The 17,993-nt window shown below is 37.0% G+C and overlaps 2 protein-coding genes and 2 non-coding genes across 7 annotated transcripts; all 4 read right to left on the bottom strand.

The window, feature by feature from the left end:
• Window positions 1-127: 127 nt before the first annotated feature.
• uba52 (ubiquitin A-52 residue ribosomal protein fusion product 1) lies at window positions 128-3,216 on the bottom strand. The gene is made up of 5 exons (XM_046876264.1): window positions 3,131-3,216; window positions 1,160-1,273; window positions 982-1,068; window positions 456-558; window positions 128-284 (listed from the first exon to the last, which is right to left on the bottom strand). The coding sequence occupies exons 2-5, from the start codon at window positions 1,260-1,262 to the stop codon at window positions 191-193; spliced, it is 387 nt and encodes a 128-aa protein (XP_046732220.1). The 5' UTR covers window positions 1,263-1,273; window positions 3,131-3,216; the 3' UTR covers window positions 128-190.
• A 1,118-nt stretch (window positions 3,217-4,334) lies between these two features.
• On the bottom strand, window positions 4,335-4,408 carry trnan-guu. Its single transcript has one exon. It is a non-coding gene; the product is annotated as a tRNA-Asn (tRNA).
• Window positions 4,409-5,228: 820 nt separating this feature from the next.
• On the bottom strand, window positions 5,229-5,302 carry trnan-guu. The gene has a single exon. It is a non-coding gene; the product is annotated as a tRNA-Asn (tRNA).
• Window positions 5,303-5,850: 548 nt separating this feature from the next.
• On the bottom strand, window positions 5,851-17,993 carry cers4b (ceramide synthase 4b). 4 transcript variants are annotated; one of them, XM_046876258.1, is made up of 12 exons: window positions 17,903-17,993; window positions 16,542-16,809; window positions 15,542-15,706; window positions 14,037-14,154; window positions 12,888-13,006; window positions 12,589-12,646; window positions 11,212-11,262; window positions 10,457-10,549; window positions 9,821-9,949; window positions 8,561-8,667; window positions 8,177-8,333; window positions 5,851-6,919 (listed from the first exon to the last, which is right to left on the bottom strand). In XM_046876258.1, the coding sequence occupies exons 3-12, from the start codon at window positions 15,703-15,705 to the stop codon at window positions 6,719-6,721; spliced, it is 1,197 nt and encodes a 398-aa protein (XP_046732214.1). In that variant the 5' UTR covers window position 15,706; window positions 16,542-16,809; window positions 17,903-17,993; the 3' UTR covers window positions 5,851-6,718. The 4 variants fall into 4 exon arrangements, with proteins under 4 accessions (XP_046732214.1, XP_046732215.1, XP_046732216.1 ...); XM_046876259.1 differs by lacking the exons at window positions 10,457-10,549; window positions 17,903-17,993 and having other exon boundaries at window positions 16,542-17,054; XM_046876261.1 differs by lacking the exons at window positions 8,177-8,333; window positions 17,903-17,993 and having other exon boundaries at window positions 6,727-6,919; window positions 16,542-17,059.

Consider the following 17,993-nt stretch of genomic DNA (forward strand, 5'->3'; position numbering starts at 1 on the left):
ATCCCTATCAATAAAATGAAACCATGATGCCATGCGCGTGTGCGTGTGTGTGTCTGGTGTTAACCTGTCAACTATTTGAATCAGTTCTACAAAAGTAACCTCTAAAAATAAAAAGCACAGACAATGATTTCCTTTTAACATTTTATTGTTAAACAATGACCATGTATTTTAAGCACACTAGTGCTAAAGTTTACTTCAGCTTCTTCTTGGGACGCAGGTTGTTGGTGTGTCCACACTTCTTCTTGCGGCAGTTAACAGCACGGGGGTGAAGACGTGCATAACATCTGTGAACAAAACCAGTCGTTTTTAATCACTTGGGCATAATCTTGGGAAACTTATTATTTTGTCAAGACACGTGGGTATGCCAAAATATATATATATAAAAATATAAATAAACAACGGGTTATATCAAATATATTTTAAAGCATGTTGAAATGCGCATATGAGATCCTTACTTGCGGCAGATCATCTTCTCGCAGTTGTATTTCTGCGCCAGCTGCCTGAGGGAAGGCTCGATGATCCCTCCTCTCAGACGCAGCACCAGGTGCAGGGTGGATTCTGAGTGACAAGAAAAATTCTCCATATGAGCTTCAAGCAAATTCTTAATGAGAAATTATTTAAGATCAGCCTTTTTAAAGCTCTATTTTTAATGTCTCATTAAAAATGTTTTAGTACCATAAATCATAACTACACAGACCACACTGTGTTTACACCAGTGAAGTTCTTCATACGCTTCCAATTACAAAGATGTTCATGTGACAAGAGTGTACGATGACTTCTGGTTCCCAAAGCACTAATAACATCTTGCTAAACAAATAAGATCAGCATATTTCCGGCAAATTTAATAAGAAATCAATAAACAAAACAAAATAGTTCTAGACGGTGTTGGGAAGATTGTCATATGCAAAACCAATCGCTTTCATTAAGGTTATAGCATTTTTTACACACAGACTGCTGAGGGGGCATGGAAATATTACCCACCTTTCTGAATGTTATAATCGGACAGCGTGCGTCCATCTTCAAGCTGCTTGCCAGCAAAAATCAGACGCTGCTGGTCAGGAGGAATACCTGTGCAAAAAACACTGCTGTTAATAAACCCATTCTCATACCATGCTGACACCAAAAACCTGCCTTTTATAATTAAAATAAAAATTCTTACCTTCCTTGTCCTGAATCTTGGCTTTGACATTCTCAATGGTGTCACTGGGCTCCACCTCAAGGGTGATGGTCTTGCCGGTCAACGTTTTCACGAAGATCTGCATCTTGTCCTTCACTGTCGGATTAAACACATGTGATAATTAGCCTTCACCTCTCATACTTGTTAAATTAAGGCAAAACACACAACTAAAGGTGTACAATATACAACCATTATTCTCAAAATAACTGCCAATAAAAGTAAGTACACCCTAAGTGATAACAGCTGTGCATTGTGTAACAATACAAAGTCACATGTCCAATTCATCATGTTCATGTTTCAGGGGCATACAGAGCTTTTCCAAGACGAGTTCCACTCGGAACAGACCTTGCGAAGGTTAATCAAAGAAGTTGAGTCCTTGCGCTCTGTGTCAGGTGCAGAAGCTGGAACCATACGCTCACACTCCCACAAGTCGGTTTGCATGGCCATTCGAAGAAGCCTCTTCTGAAGCTCGCTCACAAGGAAGCCTGCTAACAGTTTGCTGCAGTCAACCTGTCCAAGATTGTGAATTACTGTCCTGTGGTTTGGCTCACATGGTGTCCAGCATGTGTTTTGATGCCCTAGTGATGATTATCAAGAAAATTGTCTTGCCTACAATCAAGCATGGTGGTGGGAACATCATGATCTGGGGCTGCGTCGGGGCTGCTGCTCATTGAGGGATTCCAACATGAACTGTGACATTCTGAAGCAGAATATTATGTCCTGCCTTCAGAAACTGCAGTTTTCCAACAAAATAACGACCACAAACACACCACCAGGATGACAACTGCCTTGCTGAGGAAGCTGAAGCTGATTGAGTGACCAAGTATGTCTCCAGAGCTGAAACCCTATTGAGCACCTGTGGTGCATCCTCAAGCCCAAGATGGAGAAGCATCCAGGAGTGGAAGGGGATCCCAGCAACAACCTGTGCAGCTCTGCTGAATTTCATGCCCAGGAGGATTAAGACAGTTCTACATAATAGCGCTCAAAACCGTCAACGCAGTTTTGAGGTCACTTGGGGTGTACTCACTTTTGTTGCCAGTTATTTAAACAATAATGGCTGTATGATGAGTTATTTTTTTTAGAAGACAGTAAATCTGTACTGTTATACAAACTGCACATTGGCCAAAATACATCCAAGTTTCATTTCTATAATATTGTCCCTTAAGAAGATATTGTATTTTATAATATCTATATATTCTCCTAAAGATACTAATAGATCTATTGTTGCTTTAAATCACGATTGTGACCGAAATCTTTGCAGATAAAGAGTCTAATATTGGTAAAGAAATAAATAAAGCAGTCTATCTGGTATTCAGTATCAGTTTTTATGGTTTGGCCTGCAGATACATAAGACAAGTGAGGATTTTGTTTTATAAACAGCCTTAAACTGTGCTCTGAAATACAGAATACGGAGCTAGACACGAGTATATATGCACGGAGATTAAATAAATGTAGTCTTCAATATTGTTCATTAACAGTGTTAGGGTTTTTTTTTTTTTTTGGACGGAAGTTGCACACAAACCCCATTAATAAAAAAAAATGCCATGTGTGTGTGCTGCTTTCATTCACTGCCAGATTCACCCAGAGTGAAACTTTCCTCCTACAATTCTTTAATTAAAGCACAAAATATACCTAAAGATAAACTAATTATTAAATTAACACATACATTCAGGCAAGCGAGGTTGTTTTGCGTTAAATAATTTAACACAAAAAAAATCATGAGGAAAGACCCATGAAATGCCGCCGCTAACACATGGCCATGATCCGCGCTAATGACGCTTAGCTCTACTCCGACGAATCGCCGTAATGTCGCTAATCCGCATTAAAACGTCTCCCTACCTCGCTAAAACACAATACAGAGCATTCATTTAACTTTTATTAGTAATTAATAACTCCTAACAAGCGGCCTTTTAGATATTTTTAGCGATTACAGAGACCGAAAAATTCACCCACCCTGCACGGCTGCCCTCGTAGAAAAAAAGGACTAGTGACGTATTTCCGCTTCGATATTCGCTTTTAGCCTGGCTTTACAGAGTTACTGTCACCTAGTGGCCGGAGACAGAAATGCACATAAAGAAACTATACTGATTTATCATATTTTAAAGATTAAACTCACTATACAGTGTACGACCAAAAGTTTGTAGACAGCTGGTTGGTGGTAACTCCTCGAAGTGTTTCCACAAAGCACACAACTCTATAGAAAGTGTTGCATCATGTAGATGCCTGATCCAACCTGACCTGACCTGACATTTTCCACTTTGCACACAGTAAGCGCCAAGAGGACATGATGTGTAAAGTTGGAGTTGGACAATACTCCAGGTATGTAAATTTTTGGGATGAATTGGAACACTGCCAGACTTCCCAAAAGAGAAAAGAGTGGAGCTTTACTATAACAGCAAGGGAAGACAAAATTTATTGTTTGATCTATTAATAAGCTTTCAATTAAGTTTGTACACTGAGGCAGACAGAAAGTGTGTTATAAATTATAAATGTATGTTATGTTTATGATAATCTGTTGTTTATGTTCGTGTAGTTTATTTCACCTGACTTTTTTCCTAAGTATAACTCAATGGGAACGCAGTTCAACAGCTGGAGAATAAAAAACTCCCTAGCTTTGTTTGTTTGTTTACATATATTCTTGGTTATAGTTTTTATAGTTCTCTTTGCACAGTACTTTATATTCAGAGTATACAGTATGTTTACTGGTCGGTGCTATCTTGTGTTATGTGTATTGTCTTGTGTTGTCTGTCTGTCTGTACTGTTTTGTCTGTCTGTTTATACTGTCTGCACTGTCTGTCTGTACTGATTTTCGTCTGCACTGTTTGCACTAGGTTGCACTCGATGCACTTTATGTAGCTTTGTGTTGTGTTGTAGCTCTATGTTGTTAAATGTAGAACCAGGGGAACGTTGTCTCGTTTTTACTGTGTATATCCATTGTGTATAGTAGAAATGACAATAAAAGCCTCTTGATTTGACTTGAATAGCTGTTAAATTTTGCGCCTCTTAGCTCCCCTAGTGGCCATACATTAACATTCTGAATTTATGATAAAAATGTTTTTAATGCATATAGTTTGTTTTTACTACAAAAGAATTACTTTGCGAGTATGTTATGAGTTGGTACTTAATTTAATATCATAAACAAATTAAAAACTGACTTCGTCCCTGGGTGGGCTCGAACCACCAACCTTTCGGTTAACAGCCGAACGCGCTAACCGATTGCGCCACAGAGACTTACATGGCAGTGCTAATCCACCGAGGCTTTTTATAATTTAGGGTTTGAAATTCAAGTGCAATTTTATTGTAAAATGTGTGGTTAAACCTAAAACTATAGTTCAAATGTAATAGTTATATAGTTACTGTTAATAAGATATAAATTAATTTAAAATATGTGATTAGCCCTAACCCTAGTTTTGTTTCGCTAAGGGTTAGGGTTATGTTAACTCTAGGAGATGCCACATCTTTAAAAAAGTGAGCTGGAATTCTTCAACTCATTTAATAATTACAATAATTACAATAACACAAATTAAATACATAAAGGACATTATTAGTACAAAAAGTGACGCAATATACTAGCACCCTAAGCTCACGAAAAAAACACCTTAATGCACAATAACACAAAAAGTTAGAGAAAGCGGTTGTTGGTGTTCGTGTAGTTTATTTTATCTGACTTTTCTCTACTTTTCTCGAAACACAGTTCAACACTTGGAGATGAGACTGGATGAAGATAAGACGTGTGATTGCCACTGGAAATATAAAAAGATGGAACGCCAGAACGGCATTGGCTGAGGAAAGATGGAGAAACTTGCGCTGATTAGCTGTCATTAGAAGACGCGCAGCGCACATTGAAATATTTTGCGCCTCTTACCTCCCCCTAGTGGCCAAATAATTAAATGTTGAATGAATTATAAAACAGTTTAAATGCATTTATTTAGTTTTTTTTTACTACAAAAAAAAATTCTGTGCGAGTATTTTATGGGTTGGCACTTAATTTAATATCATTTTAAAAAAAAAAAAAGAAAGAAAGAAAAACATGTATTGATTAAAAAGTAACCGTCCCTGGGTGGGCTCGAACCACCAACCTTTCGGTTAACAGCCGAACGCGCTAACCGATTGCGCCACAGAGACACGCGTTACTAAGGTTTTAAGTTATCATTAGAGTTATAGTTAACCCTAGTTCTAGTTCTATTAGTTACTCATAATAAAATTTAAATGTATTTAAAATATGTGATTAACTCTAACTCTAGTTTTTTTTTCGTTCAGGGTTATGTTAGCCCTAATTCTAAGGTTATTATATGGTTATTACTTATAAAATATTACTTATATAACAATAACATTAACTCTAACTCATTAACTTTTAATTTAATTGTTATATTGCTACTTATTAATGAAATATAAATCATTTTAAAATACGTTTTTAAACCTAACCCTAGTTGTTGTTTTTTTTTACACGAAGTACAGTCCACAAGGGGGCAGTACAATACCTGTTGTGTCTGCCTTGCCTCAAAGTTTCTTAAATTCTGAGATACAAAGTGTAAGTACATATATTTATAATTGTTTAATCATTGTTAATTATATATATATATATATATATATATATATATATATATATATATATATATATATATATATATATATATATATTAAAACGTGTTCAAAGAAAGTTCAACTGGAAGTTGAAGTTTATAACATTATATTTAATGTTACCACACAAATTCACAGGGTGGTTTAGCATATGAAAAGAAACTTTAAAATATATAAATAAAATAGGCATATTTAATGAAGTGAGTTTTCCATTGCAAACATCTCTGGTGATAAGGGGAAAATAAAGAACAATGTGACATGCTGCACATCTGTTTTCCCATCCACACTGTCATCGCCATACATACAAGACCAACAACACACTGCATGATGGGTAATATGATTTTGATTCTGTTCCAACGAAGAAGTCACATCGTAAAAAATGTGAGCTGGAATTCTTGAACTCATTTAATAACAACAATAAGTAAAACAAATGAAATACATAAAAGACATTATGTACAAAGAAAAGACAGATTTTTCAATGTTAGCTCTCATACTGCATTTTTTGCCTTTAGATTAATATATTTTTCAGAAAGACAAATCACTGGATTCGTGCATATTTTGTGTTTAACAGCCTGCACAGTGTTTACAATTCTGGTAAAAAAAATTTGATCTACTGGACATTTTAGTGCTTTAAAAAAAAATGATTTCTGTTTAGCAGCTGTATCAAAATAGGAAAGGAAATCTTGAAAAACGTTGAAACCTCGAGTGCACTGAAGCTCCAGCAGCGTAAACGACCAGTCCATCGGTTTTACAGTACGAGCCTAGCATTAGAGTCTGAAGTGTAATGAACTGCACAGACATTCTAGGATAATCAGAACCTGGCAATCAATAGCAATGTTTCATGGCTACAAGATCCAAACTGTAACATCCTGTGAATGACCCATGTCTTTTTGTTTTTAATGAATAGTGAACATTACTGTAAGGGTAACCTCAGTGCTCTCACTCTCCAGCTAAGTCGTGCTATCTCGCTTTGGGAGTTCTGCTGCTTGCATTAACTCTCTGATTTGCCAAGTTGTTTAAAACGCAGCTTGACGTCATCATGGCCAGTTTAGAATCCAGGACCACTTTCCTCTTCCTCCATGAGGCATGATCCTCTTCTTCATCTACATCTTCCTCCTCTTCTGCCTCACTTTCATCATCACTGCGTTCATCCTTATCCAACTGCAGGGAAACAGGGTGATAGTCAGAATGTTTGAAGTAGCACAAGTATAAAATGAAAGACTTTTTGTATAGACCTGGAGTGTTTTTTTAAATATATAATTGAAAATATCACACGATTTTAAATATCACACTAATTTAAAGGGTTTCTTTATGATTCCACTCAAATAAAAAATAGATAAATAATGTGATTGTTCTGGTACATGTATTAGAGTGAAGGAAGGTACACACAGACTACAATTTATGCAGGAGATGCAACCTGAAAATGATTGGAGACGGCAGGGTGTTAAGTGATAAGAGAGACAGCTACAAAGATAATTATTGTGACATCTGGAAAAAGAAAAAACGTGGTGGTGGAATGAGGAAGTGCAGGAGAGCATCAGGAGAAAGAGGTTGGCAAAACAGAAGTGGGATCAGCAGAGTGATGAGAAAAGTAGGCAGGAGTACAAGGAGATGCAGCAGCAGGTGAAGAAGGATGTGGCGAAAGCCAAGGAAAAGGCATATGAGAAGCTGTATGAGAAGTTGGACACTAAGGAAGAAGAAAAGGATTTGTACTGATTGTCCAGGCAGAGGGAAGAGCTGGGAAGGATGTGCTGCAAGTTAGAGCAATAAAGGATAGAGATGGAAATGTGTTGACTAGTGAGGAGAGAGTGTTGAGAAGATGGAGGGAGTATTTAGAGCTGCTGATGAATGAGGAAAATGAGAAAGAGAGAAGGTTGGATGGTGTGGAGATGGTGAAGCAGGAAGTGGTCAGTTTAGTAGGAAGAAAGTGAGAGCAGCGATTAAGAGGATTAAGAGTGGAAAGTTGGTTGCACCAGATGAACTGGATTGTTTAACAAGATTCTTGAAGGTGAGAGGATGCCTGAGGAATGAAGAAGGAGTGTGCTGGTACCATTTTTTAAGAATAACGGAGATGTGCAGACCTGCAGTAACTACAGGAGAAGAGTGGCAGGAGTGATCTGTGATAGAAGAGTATCTGCAAGAGTGAAAGGGAAAGTTTATAGGACTGTGGTGAGACCTGCGATGTTGTATGGTTTAGAGACAGTGGCATTGACTAAAAGACAGGAGGTGGAGCTGGAGGTAGTAGAGCTGAAGATGTTAAGATTTTTATTGTGAGTGACAAGGATGAACAGCGCATCTAGGACGTTTTGTCAGGGACTAATTATCAGCTAAACAATTGTTTTTTGGTCACTAGACCTTCTGCATTCTCTCACATCAACCAACAATCAATTTATTTTTATTTACAAAGCTGTGACAGACCTTTCCCAGAAAGAGGAACTTGTAGATCATGCGCAGTATAAGCCAAGCCCAGAAGATGTGCAGGAACTGCAGCACAAGCAACAGAGAGTTGAAGAAATAATACCCCACAAACGGCTGGAAGACCTCCATCGAAGAGATCAGAGTAGTGTATATAATCCTATGGAGTTAGATGATGATAAATATCAGAAATTCTGGAAGTTGTTGTAATAAAAAGAGAGGTTGCTTATCAATAAGTGCAGGAAAATAACATTAGTGCCACCTGGCATGGATCTAATTACTCATCTATTACACCACAGCTATGTTGTTACACTATCATTTTCTTGATCTTACATTATTAATTAAGTAATTGTCTCATAATGAAAGCTGGCAGGACAAAGGTCTTACTTGCTTGGAAACACGACCAGGCGTGTGACCAGGAACACTACAGCAAAAACCACAAAAAGCAAGTCGCACGTTTTTTTCCAGCCTGCATAATTGAACATTTTTGCTGACTGTGGAGAAAGAAAAAAGTTTCAGCATCACTTTAGACATCACATCTCTCAGAATAAAATAAACTCATCTCATATTAAAACCGTCTCTATTTCCACTTACTACCCACAATGTTTTACCTTCTAAGAGTGGTGCTCAATATTCTGCACAATATTCTGTCCACATTTTTTGCCACTGTTTACTTTATCTTGACTGCTGCTATTTGTTAATTTGCACAATACTCTGTTTAAATTTTTCTGCTCCTGTTTACCTTATTTTGTTACGACAGGTTTACTAGCAGAGGTATTTTGTGTTTTGTGTATTGTCGTGCACTGTCCTGTGTTTTCTTGTCTTGTGTTGTCTTTTTGCATTGTTTGCACCAGGTTGCACACATGCATTTTATGTGGCAAGGATTTTTCTACAGTTCTTGGCCCTGTGTTTTTCTGTTTCTGTGACTGTTGTTTTATGTTGTTTTATGTAGCACCTGGGTCCTGGAGGAACGTTGTTTCATTTCACTGTGTACTGCATCAGCTATATATGGTTGAAATGACAGTAAAAGCTTCTTGACTTGACTCATGGGAGCTCAATCTTTACCTAAAGAGAGCAATGCATCTGAGCTTTTTATCTTTTAGTTTGCTCAGCTCTCTCATGTCCTAATCCATACACTCTTTTCATATAAAGCAGTTTCCAAAGCTTCAAGTATGACGCGTGACGTCACCATCACAGTGCTTTTCACCCCATAGTCACATTTCTGCCATAACTCACTTTATCTCCAGCACATGTTAACATTGCATGATGATACTGTACTCGTACAAAGCGACTGATACCTTTCATGTTTGAAATCACCCATTTTTACTTATAAAATGCTAGAGAATAAGCACCAGAATCACTAAGTGCATCACATATATATATATCTCAATAAACATACTGCATTTCTCATGTTTTAGATTATTTTAAAGAATAAGACAAAAGTTGCTACATCACATTTTTCAAGTTTCATGATATATATATATATATATATATATATATATATATATATATATATATACAGAGAGAGAGAGAGAGAGAGAGAGAGAGAGAGAGAGTTTTCTGACAGTGAGCTAAAAAAACATTGATGAATTCACATGTCCACTGTGTGACAGAATGTTCCTAATATTATGTACAGTGCATTCTTACCTCTAACAGGAAATCCGAGGAGTCATGGACGAGCATGACCAGAGTGCCAATGCGGATGTAGTTGGCGCAGTAGGAGAACCCAAGCAGGAAAATGGTTGCAATGTGGTGAACAATCTGTTCTTTAAAATCCTTTAACAAATAAAAACCATTACTGTTCAGGCAGTTTTAAGATTAAACATATTTTTTGTATTTTTTGAAATTTTTTGAAAAATGTAATGTTGCATCTGTCGTCCCATTCTGTAACCTGACAAAAACAATAAGACTAAAGGTATGTGGACATGCCTCATAATTGTTGATTGCTGAAAGGTGCATAAACTCAAGCCCTATTATATGCACTCTGAACAAACACTGGCATTAGAACGTGATAAGCTCTGTGACTTTAAAACGTGGTATAGGATGCAATAAATCAGTTCATGAAATATCTAACTCACATGGCATGAAAAAAATCAACTATCCTCTGTTGCAGCACCCACTAGTTCCAAACTGTATCATGAAGCAACATTAGTGCAGGGAACTTTGCTTTAGGAAGTTCATGAAATGGGTTTCACCAGTTGAGCAGCTGCATACAAGCCTAAGATCACTATGTGCAATGCCAAGTAGCAGCTAAAGCGACTGAAGCACGCTGCGATTGCTTACTTTTCTCTTGACGTCCACAGAGACGCAGAGCAGCAGGGACCAGTAGAAGCCCAGTTCCAGCATGTAATACCAGTAGTGCACATTTTCCACACGCTGCACACAAATATGTGTATTAAACACTTAGATCAATTAATTTTGCTGATGGAGGCCATAGTCTAGAGAAGCAAAAAAGATAAAATAGCCAATGGCAAAACTCTGGCAAATCAGGTGTCCAGGTGTGTGTGAGTGTGTGTGTGTGTGTGTGTGTGTGTGTGTGTGTGTGTGTGTGTGTGTGTGTGTGTGTGTGTGTGTGTATACACCTGTACTGCCACCTCAATTGTGCTAGTTCATAAATTATCCAACATAAAAGACATCTTTCCCAAACAAACAAATACACACACACACACACACACACACACACACACACACACACATATACACACATCCTAGTGAAGACCTTCCTCTGCCATCAATAATTAACACCATATTACATAATTTATCGCTAAATATAATCACAGTAACCAAAACACACACACACACACACACACACACACACACACACACACACACACACACACACACACACACACACACTCTTACTCTTGCTCCCAAAATTGTTACTTTTTTTATGTTTCTTGTCAAACAGCTCTTTTTTGCAGTGGGCTGCCAGAACAAATGCAGAAACAAAGATTTGCGTATTTTTCTCATGCCGTGCTCATATTTGTGTATTTGCAGTGTGTGATTGTGTAGTATGTAGAGGCATTAGGCAAGCTTACTTGTTGGGGATATCCCCTCCAGCACTCCTTCTGCTCCCAAAACCAAGGTGTCTGTGAGGAAGAGAAAGAATGAGCTCAGATAACAGCCTTCTGTAACACACACTCATACAAAGATACACACAGACTCACTAATGCACTCACATATTTACAGGCACACACACACAAACACATGCACGCGCACACGTTCACTCCTGCATACAGCAGTGAAAGTTGACGGAGACGAATCAGACAGATTAGGTTACTTCCTGTTACTGTGTATGAACTCTAATATAAAAGATGACAATGTGATGAATGAGAGCATTGGAAAATTAATAAAGCATTTAAGTAGTTCTATTAATAGATGACTGACAGCTCAGTGTCACTTATGTGAGAATGTATCCTGCCCATGGGCTCTTGGTTTACAAGAGACATCAATGATTTGTGGCAAACAGTATTATAAAAATATGTATTATATTCCAAAACGCGGTTGGGCCTTCTGCTTACACTCATGGGATGCCAGTCCCAATTAGTTACTGGATGATCGGATCATTTTAGTGACTTGGTTCTTTGACTCTCATTCATCAAAATGAACGCAATTTTTTTTTTTTTTTTTACAGTAATCCCCCCGTTTATCGCGGAGGTTACGTTCCAAAACCGCCCGCAATAAACAAAAAAAACGATAAACGGACGCCACTTAAAAAATGCTATTTTATGTATACAGTATTGTACTGTGTTAACATTTTATTTCATTTTATAATACATAAATATAATTTTATTAATACATTTAATTATTTCAAAATAAACTCCATCTAAACAATTCCCTATAATTTTTTTTGGTCTATCGGCGAGAGACCGGGAAAATCAGCAAAACAAATTAGTTATGTGGCAAATGCAAAATAAACCAGGGCATGAGATTCGAACTGCAGTAAAGCGGGGGAGTACTGTTTTGGAGTCAGTTTACAAAAAAAGTGAACAACTCTGACTAGAAGAGTTAAGAGGTAAACTATTTAATTCGGTTTCCTGTACATACCCTACTAAGATTTTGCGATGCTTTGCTCATGCATGTCCAGTAGAAAATTAATAAATACTCTTTGAGACTACTCGTTCTTCTGAGTCACATTAAATACTCATGAACTATCAATTACTAGTTTCAATTCACACCTTTATTTTCAATTAAATTCACCCTGTGAACCTTTCTGGCAAAGGTTTTTATTACAATCAGTGTTCATGTCTGGTTATTTATTTTCTACTCATTTCAAATAATGTATTTATATTTGTTTGTGGACATTTAACTGTTAAATATTAAATTATGTTGAACAATTCATACAATTCTGGTGTAACTAGCACACAACATGCTATAGACAAAAAGGCTACAAAATACTGCAACGACATACTTACGCTGATTAGCGATGCGAGACCACCGGTGAAAGATATTAAGTAGAAGACAAACCTCCAGCTACAAAACAAAATAAAAGTGGTTTTGGACGTAAACATTCAGATAGAAGACCTGGACCGATCACATTGCCATTAGCAAAACAATGCATTTTATGACAGGATATCATTTATCACTAAAATACAATCAAATGTTGTGTGACTGTATCTAAAAGATGCAGACATGATAATCACTGCTAATAAGTGGTATATAGGGAACATGGTAGATAAATGTGAATAATCTTGATTATTTAATGTGAACACACCTTGCCTCGCAGAACTTCTTGGTGTTGCTGGGTCTGTCCTGATTTCGCCGGTGATGGAACCAGATTTCTACTTGTTTCTGGGTTAGGCCACTCTGCTTCACCAGACTGCTGAGCTCATTCTGAAAAAATACAGAAATAGCAAAAATAAAGTTGAACAAAGGATAGACTTTACTTTTCGAATATAAGAAGTTTGGATATGTTGTTTCTCTAAGCTACAAAATGCAAATATTCAAAGATCAACTATAACAATCATAGAAAAGAAGACGCATCAAGTTAGTGTATTTAACTGTTTAATTCTGTGAAGCTGTTTTGAGACAATATCTGTTGAGAAAAGCGCTAGAAGATAAACTTGACTTGACTTGACTTGACTTGACTTGACTTAATAACACATGCAGTAGTGCTACAAATATTGCAAAGGATTTCCTTGTCTGGGTTTATTTTATTTCATGAACTATGAAATTGTATAACTTCATGATAGAAGAAACCCTTTTTGATTGTATCCCTGTGTCAGTGCTGGACAATGTCCAAAAATTTGGACATAATTACATCCAGTGAAAGGATGAAAGTGACCTTGAGAGCAATTTGGGTCCTGTCTAGGTTTCTCAGCTCGTACAAAACAGATACCTATTTAAGAGTCAGGGGATTAACACATACCTTCTCTGACATAGCTGAAGCTAATTATCATGGCTTTTTTTTTAAAGAAATGTTAAGCTCTAAAATTAAATGACCTATCTATTAGAGAAGCTTGTTAATTTAGAGAGAAGTGCTATCTGTGTCAACTATGACTCCTTAAAAAATATTAGCATACTTTCTTATGTATCTTCATGAAAGGCTTTAATTAATATACATTTTCAAAAGAACCCAGATCAAACTCTGATCGACATGATCATAATAAAACATGAATGTGCCAAAAAATAGGGCCTGTTTCTCTGATTCTAGACACAGTTTAGGAAAGGTGTTAGCATCTATAATGGTTTGTAAAGCACATGAATATAATTTTCCAGGAAGAAGGTATGCAAAACTGCAAAAGCCACCTGGGAGTTCACACATACTGCCTTGATGAACAATGCATCTTTTGTGTGTGTGTGTGTGTGTGTGTGTGTGTGTGTGTGTGTGTGTGTGTGTGTGCGCTATTTTCCCAGAGCTCACTGGTGCAGGTTGTCTGCTGTGTTTGGTGTAAAAGGCCTCCAGGCTTGGGGCAGCTGAGGCTGAAAAGCGCACTCTGTCCTTCACCCCTAGCAGTCTGCTCAGAGGTACAGCAAAGCTCCTTAATAAGAAACATGACACATGAGCATGAGTGAGATGTTAATTAGACCCAGGAAAGATCAAACATAGGCAAGAAGGACAAATTGATCAGGTGATTCCGCAGGTACTCTCAGGTTACAATAGTGGTCAGCTGCCAATGTAACAAAATCACATCTTATACACACACAAACTCAGACACTTTTTCTCTAGGCTGGCCTGCTGCTGTTTTTGTTTCAGTATCTCATGCTTTACGTGTCTCCTGGTCCCCTGAGCCAGCACTGAGACAATCACACAACTCTATAAACCCACAGTTATCTCAGCTCTCATCTTTTCTGTCTTCACAAAAAGACAGAGTGCTGTTACATGCCAGCATATGGATAACAGATAATGCCAAAAAATAGGAATTACCTTACCAAAAAGATTGTATTTATTATACCACTTTAAATATACAAAACATTAGTGATTTTGCACTTATCTTCAAAAGCTTAAAAATAAACCACAAGCAAACTATTTTCTATTCCGTTATTTTACATATGCTTTGAGGTCTAGACTTGTTTTTAGGTGTTAATTGAAAGCCGACACTCCCAATTGTAAGCTCTTGGGATTTTTATAGCTGGGGGAGATTCGAAACCTGTAAACATCCTGAATTCCAATAATAGGGCTAGTCAGTATGTCTAACCTCTACTCTTTGTATTATTAATTTTTTTCCCACTCTTCCACTTTCAAATGCTGACAAAGGGTTAGTACAAAATTATTACCTAGAAACCAGAGAACTTCTGTTCTGGAGAATGAGGACTTACTCTAATATATATATATATATAAAACACAAGTGGGCAATACGTAAGAAATAAATATAACAGGGGTCTTATAGGAAAATGATCAATGCAGGGGTAGTGTCAAATTAGTGAAACAAAAACTTTTACCAAGATTAATCACACTTAATGTGATTAAGTAGATGTTTTCCCTATAACAATGAGTCCCGAAGTGCTCCCATTATATTACAGCAATCAACAAATTATTGTTTTATTAATTATTCATTTTATTTAATGTTAATGTAATTGAGACATTAGTTTGCAGATTTTCACATTGTTTCACATGTATTTATTATCAAATTTTGATTATTGGAATGTCCAACATTCCTCCTTAAACTGTTACTATAGAAACAAAAATTATTTACAAATAATTCATTAATATAAACTTGTGGTTTGCATTTTAGCTAGAACTCTTGTTATTGAAAATTCTGACTAATCAAGATTTCATTTAGCAGCACTCTAGCACAAAAAACCCATAATTCATCACAACCTGCTACTCCATAGCGTGTAAATGAAGCATTGTTTTTTAAATTTTCTAATGCTATATGGTACGCATGGTAATACACAGATTTGGACCATGTAAATGGCTCTGGTCACCTTTCGAAAATCTTTCGCAGGCCTATGAAACTCAGTGCCAAGGGCAGCGAGATGAGCAGGTCCCTGGGGAAAGGAGAACCTTCCATCTTCTCCAAATCCCTCCAAGTGATTCCTGGGGGAAGCCAGTACTCCTGCCTCCATAACCACTCATCAATCAGCTCCATGCTGCAGGTCAGAGAACAGTGAATATGAATATGGCATAGGCAAATGTCACCATTAACCAAACCTTGTGGTAGTGATCTAGTCAACATAGCTAGATAGATGCATACTCACTAACTCACTAATAGAAAACAGTTTATTCACATATGAGAGACGATAAAAGAAATTTATAAGAAAGTATTTCTACGTGAAAAAAACAAACTTTATGCGACATTAATGGCTCGAAAATTACGTCATTCATTAACTCCGACGTAGTGCGTCGTTTGGGTTTAATCTCCGTTAACTCGCCAGCATGGAGTAACAACAAAATTAATTAGAAATATATGAGATTTCCGTCCAAAAACCGAAAACACACCGTATTAGGCGTCAATTGAAAAATTGAGGAAGAGCTTAATTGAAAAAATTATTATCTACCCTGTAGAATGATATTCTAAAGAGCCATTTTGAGGGTCACCAATGCAAATTTTCAGCGATACCTGTGCAGAACAGGGTATATATAATATAAAATAACAAATACATTTCACCCAACGTATTTCACAATCGGGAAAAAAACACGCTGCGTGATAAGCAAACTCCCAGAGTCTCCAGAGATGTGATCTAATCAGATAGATTCAGGTGAAGGTCAGAGCCGCTGTGATGCGCATCTACACCCTGAAAACACTTCAACGCCACTCGCTTCTATGCAGAATGTCCATCGGTAGCTCCTGATCTGTGCTTTATTGTTCATCAGTATGATGCATGTCTGGCTTTAAAACACTACCTTACGATCTAATTACCAAGATCGTCCCCTCCTGGCCATTCCTTATTATTTCTTTCTAAGCGTCATGAGCATCGACACTACCTGGTGATGGTTTCCAGCGGCGTGTCCCGGTGTGTCCACTGCCCGAGGCGCAGAGGCAGATGTCGGATCTGCGTGCTGCAGCACAGCGACGCGTCTTCTTGCCGGGGTACTGACGGGCGACTCGGCAGGGAGTCGACTCTTTTCAAACGACTCTTTTCATGCAAGCCGAGCAAGAGTAAATCTAGAAGATTGAGGCTAACACCTGTTTTTCCTCATATACTGTGCAGTATTCACAGTAAATTAGTAGCTCACTGGAAGGTCTATCTTCCTACACATTTATAAATGCTGAATGAAAATCAGTTATGCATTAAAATCTGTACAAATTAATACATAAAATAAAAAATAAAGGCAAATACATATCTGATAGCTGCATCCTGTATATGACTTGTTACTTTATACTGTATGGCAAATTTGTAACCCAGAAGACTTGGATTAATGTCTCTACTTTGTAACTCAAACGAATTCAAATTTCTGGGGAAAGACGATCGAATGACACAAGTGAGTCAAAATCATTTACGTCCCTCGTGACTGCAGAAGCGCTGCGGTTCACCTGTTCCAAGATCAGGGTTGCCAGATTGCACTGTAAATCCAACCCATTTAAGCTTTAAAACCTTATATGGTCACACGCAATATTATTATTCATATTATATGATTAAATTATTAAATTAATTACCTATATCATGAAAATGTAACTTAACACACAATAATGCAGAATAAGAGTGAGTTTTATTTATACATTAAAATTGTGCATAGGCAGAAGTGGTCATTTGTTGTTTGTTTTAATAAAAACACCTTGCATATCGTAAAAAATCAATAAAATGAAAATAAATATTAACAAGTTTTCATTCCTTCTGTGCAGCCTGGTACCAAATGATCCACGATTAGGTACTGATACATGGCCATGTGGTAAGGGACCCTGCACTTTTGGACAATGTGGAATGCAATGTTCAAAATTAAAATTGTATCTAATTTTCCAAAGCTATTGTACAAATGTAATTAAACATAGTAGCTCAGCTGGAAGTAAAAAAAAAAGGAAAAAAACTCTGGCCTGTGACTGAGGGCCTTACCTCTGGAATCCAAATTCAAAACAAACCATCAAATCTCACTTTATAATAAACCATATAGACTTTAAAACAGTATTAAACAAACAAAGAACCTTGTATGCAACAAAAGCAATGTTGTTCTGTTATAACAGGGTTGGATGTCATCCATAGCTTTCTTCAATTTAGGCCATGGCGAAACCTTCTTGCCTCTGATTCTTTTCAAATCTATTTTTGTACTGATTGACCTTCTATTTAGATATTGTCTTGCTACAAGAAACACCAAGTTTTTTTGCGGAATATATTAATATGTGTACTTACAGAAAACAAGAAGGCTGCACGCTTCTAAAATCAATAGGCACTTAACACTAAGCTTACATAACAAAAAATGTCAGGTTCTTCTTCTTCACCT

Source organism: Silurus meridionalis, chromosome 20 (genome assembly GCF_014805685.1).
Source record: "Silurus meridionalis isolate SWU-2019-XX chromosome 20, ASM1480568v1, whole genome shotgun sequence".
NCBI lineage: Eukaryota > Metazoa > Chordata > Actinopteri > Siluriformes > Siluridae > Silurus > Silurus meridionalis.

Bases quoted from the DNA above. Each gene is read 5' to 3' on its own strand.
- uba52 (XM_046876264.1), bottom strand. From the start codon at position 1,262: ATGCAGATCTTCGTGAAAACGTTGACCGGCAAGACCATCACCCTTGAG. The intron at 559-981 runs GTGGGTAATATT...CTTGTCACTCAG, and splicing joins CGATTATAACATTCAGAAAG to AATCCACCCTGCACCTGGTG. The intron at 285-455 runs GTAAGGATCTCA...TTTTGTTCACAG, and splicing joins GAGAAGATGATCTGCCGCAA to ATGTTATGCACGTCTTCACC.
- cers4b (XM_046876258.1), bottom strand. From the start codon at position 15,705: ATGGAGCTGATTGATGAGTGGTTATGGAGGCAGGAGTACTGGCTTCCC. The intron at 9,950-10,456 runs GTAAGCAATCGC...TATTTGTTAAAG, and splicing joins CTGTGGACGTCAAGAGAAAA to GATTTTAAAGAACAGATTGT. The intron at 8,334-8,560 runs GTAAGACCTTTG...CTAACTCCATAG, and splicing joins CTGGTCGTGTTTCCAAGCAA to GATTATATACACTACTCTGA.